This window comes from Anopheles darlingi, chromosome 2 (genome assembly GCF_943734745.1).
Source record: "Anopheles darlingi chromosome 2, idAnoDarlMG_H_01, whole genome shotgun sequence".
NCBI lineage: Eukaryota > Metazoa > Arthropoda > Insecta > Diptera > Culicidae > Anopheles > Anopheles darlingi.
The window spans coordinates 38536903-38539402 of NC_064874.1; the positions used below are offsets into that span (position 1 = coordinate 38536903).

General features: G+C 49.8%; 2 protein-coding genes across 2 annotated transcripts in view; one reads left to right on the forward strand and one right to left on the reverse strand.

Annotated features, from left to right (window-relative positions):
* Positions 1 to 378, reverse strand: part of LOC125948595 (protein phosphatase 1 regulatory subunit 21) — a 2175-nt gene extending 1797 nt beyond the window's left edge. Inside the window, exon 1 of the mRNA XM_049674820.1 lies at positions 34 to 378. Within this exon, the coding sequence (XP_049530777.1) occupies positions 34 to 87 (54 nt within the window). The 5' untranslated portion in view covers positions 88 to 378. The remainder of the gene's footprint in view (positions 1 to 33) is intronic.
* Positions 379 to 676: 298 nt separating this feature from the next.
* LOC125948634 (ADP-ribosylation factor-like protein 8) overlaps positions 677 to 2500 on the forward strand; it is a 3469-nt gene continuing 1645 nt past the window's right edge. The window contains exons 1-3 of the mRNA XM_049674897.1: positions 677 to 1228; positions 1895 to 2049; positions 2138 to 2299. Of these exons, the coding sequence (XP_049530854.1) occupies positions 1106 to 1228; positions 1895 to 2049; positions 2138 to 2299 (440 nt within the window). The 5' untranslated portion in view covers positions 677 to 1105. The remainder of the gene's footprint in view (positions 1229 to 1894; positions 2050 to 2137; positions 2300 to 2500) is intronic.

The following is a 2500-nucleotide window of genomic DNA, read 5'->3' on the forward strand; positions in this document are numbered from 1 at the left end:
ACTTCCGTTCCAGATAACTGACCCCAGACTTACTTTGGAGTATTCCGTGGCAAGTTTCTGATACTTGTTGGAGTTTTCTGCCTCCATCGTGTGGCTGGCGATGGTGATGGTGATAATGATGCGGGTGTTGCGGTGCGCTTTCACTAAACGGATTTGGTCGCGGCTGGAACGATAAACCCGTCACCACCACCGTTCGGGCGTTCCATTCGGTGATCCGTACACCATGGGGCGGCAGGTCGTTAACCGGATCGACAGGGTTGATGGTTCGGCGCAGGACACAACACTTTCCACCGACAAAATCCGTGATAATTCCTTTTTGTTCTCGGTCGGGAGAAATCGTTGTAGGTTTTTTTCTTTCTTCTTCGAAAAAAGAAGAAGAAGACACGAAGGAAAACACTTTTGACAGCTGCCACAAATCCCAGGGAACCAACGTCCGCGTAATCGTTTATCAAAATCAAAAATATCTTTTCAAAGAAAGCGGGGCCACTTGAAGGAATGACTATCGATTTACTTGTTTTAATCCACTTTTTGTTTAATATTTTTTTCATTAATTGACCTCTAGAAGAGCTCCGATTGTCGCGCGCGGCAAATAGCTCAGTTTGAGCTAAAGTCGGCATCGGCCAAGGGATACAGCCCTGGAAGAAAGGCTACAACCCTGCTTTGGTTTTGGCAGCGAATGAGAGTGCAAAAGCAAGCCCCACCAAACGGCAAAAAAATCGTTTTGTTGGCTACCAGCAATTTTCGGACGGGCCCAGCCAAGTTTTCCTCCGCGTATCTCGCTCCCCCGGCCACCCTCGGGGACACAATTTTCTCGCCAAATTCCACCCTTTTCGCTACCGTATGTTTTGATGACGCGCAACGCCGTCGTAACTGCCCCGTAGTGTGTGCGTGTCCCGTGTCTCTCCGTGTCTGTTCGTGGTGCGAAATTCCCGTTTCGGGTTATCTTTTGGCTTTGTGTGGCTGACCGGAGGTGGTGAGGCAGGGAAACCAGATTTGGTTCCGTAGTTTGGTCCGAGCACGGTGTGTGGTGTGAGTGGGGCGTTGATTTGTGCATTCCGCAGTCGTCAGTGATCGAACCACCCCCCTCCTACAGTAGTCGTTCATCATGTTGGCCCTCATCAATCGCATCCTGGATTGGTTCAAGAGTCTCTTCTGGAAGGAAGAGATGGAGCTGACGCTGGTCGGACTCCAGTACTCCGGCAAGACGACCTTTGTCAACGTAATCGCCGTAAGTGTCGACGGCCATCGATGGACACTGCTGCACTTTGTTGGTTCTAATCAACGGCGGCCTTCGGCGCGTTCGCGTTATCAAGCGTCTGCGACGTTGTCGCCCAAGCGCTTACTCTGATGAGTCATTATGTGTCTTCTTGCGCCGCAATCCTCTTCCGCCACTTCGCTACGATGATCGGCCAATCGCGCTGCGATGACCTGTGCGATAGAAACTGTTGCGTTCGCCTGAAAAGCTGAACGACAAACACCAGTCCCTCCTTGCCGTCTTCCTCGTGAACGTCACATTGCGTTATCGATTTCGCCGTTTTCCATCCCAATGCTCACGGTGTATCCGATGTATCTTGCCTCCGTTCACAGCGGTGTGCCCCTTTCGATCAAAGCAATCCGTTCGAAGTCAAGTAGGTCGGCATATCGAGTACGCGAAAGTGACACAAAGTAGGCCCCTTCCCTTGGGTCACTTGGCACTACCGGCACTTCAGCCGCCTCAACAAACAACATTTTTTCATTACAGATAACATGCGTGCAATGAACCCTGCGATAACTTGATATCTTTCCATCTTCCCCTTCTACCCTTACCTGCTGATGGCGAAATCTTATCACACAGCAGCCAGAGTAACGCCATCATTGTTAACTTAATGCTCTGCTTTCCCTTTCATCCACACAGTCAGGACAGTTCTGCGAGGATATGATACCGACGGTCGGATTCAACATGCGCAAAGTGACCAAGGGTAACGTCACCATTAAGGTCTGGGACATCGGTGGTCAGCCCCGATTCCGTTCCATGTGGGAACGGTACTGCCGCGGAGTGAATGCAATCGTGTAAGTGGCCGTGGCTGCGTTATCAGAGGGAGTATCATGTTGCAGAATGATTAATGGGACACAACAACGGTTCATCTCTCTCTTGCAGCTACATGGTTGATGCAGCGGATTTGGATAAGATGGAAGCGTCAAGGAATGAGCTGCATTCGCTGCTTGATAAGCCGCAGCTGGCCGGCATACCGGTGCTAGTTCTAGGCAACAAGCGTGACATACCCGGGGCACTCGATGAAACAGGATTGATCGAACGAATGTAAGTAACGTTGGTCGAGCACGGCTTTCGCGTATCGAGGGTCTGTTATTAGCTAATTCTGGAACATTCCAGCAATTCTCAATGACCTCATTGGTGTTATCATTGTTTTACATTCTTTGGTTACTCATTATTTGCTTTAACGTTTATTTTTGTCACGCCGACAAACTGAATCTAAAAGCTTGTGCCCCCCTTTTTATTAAC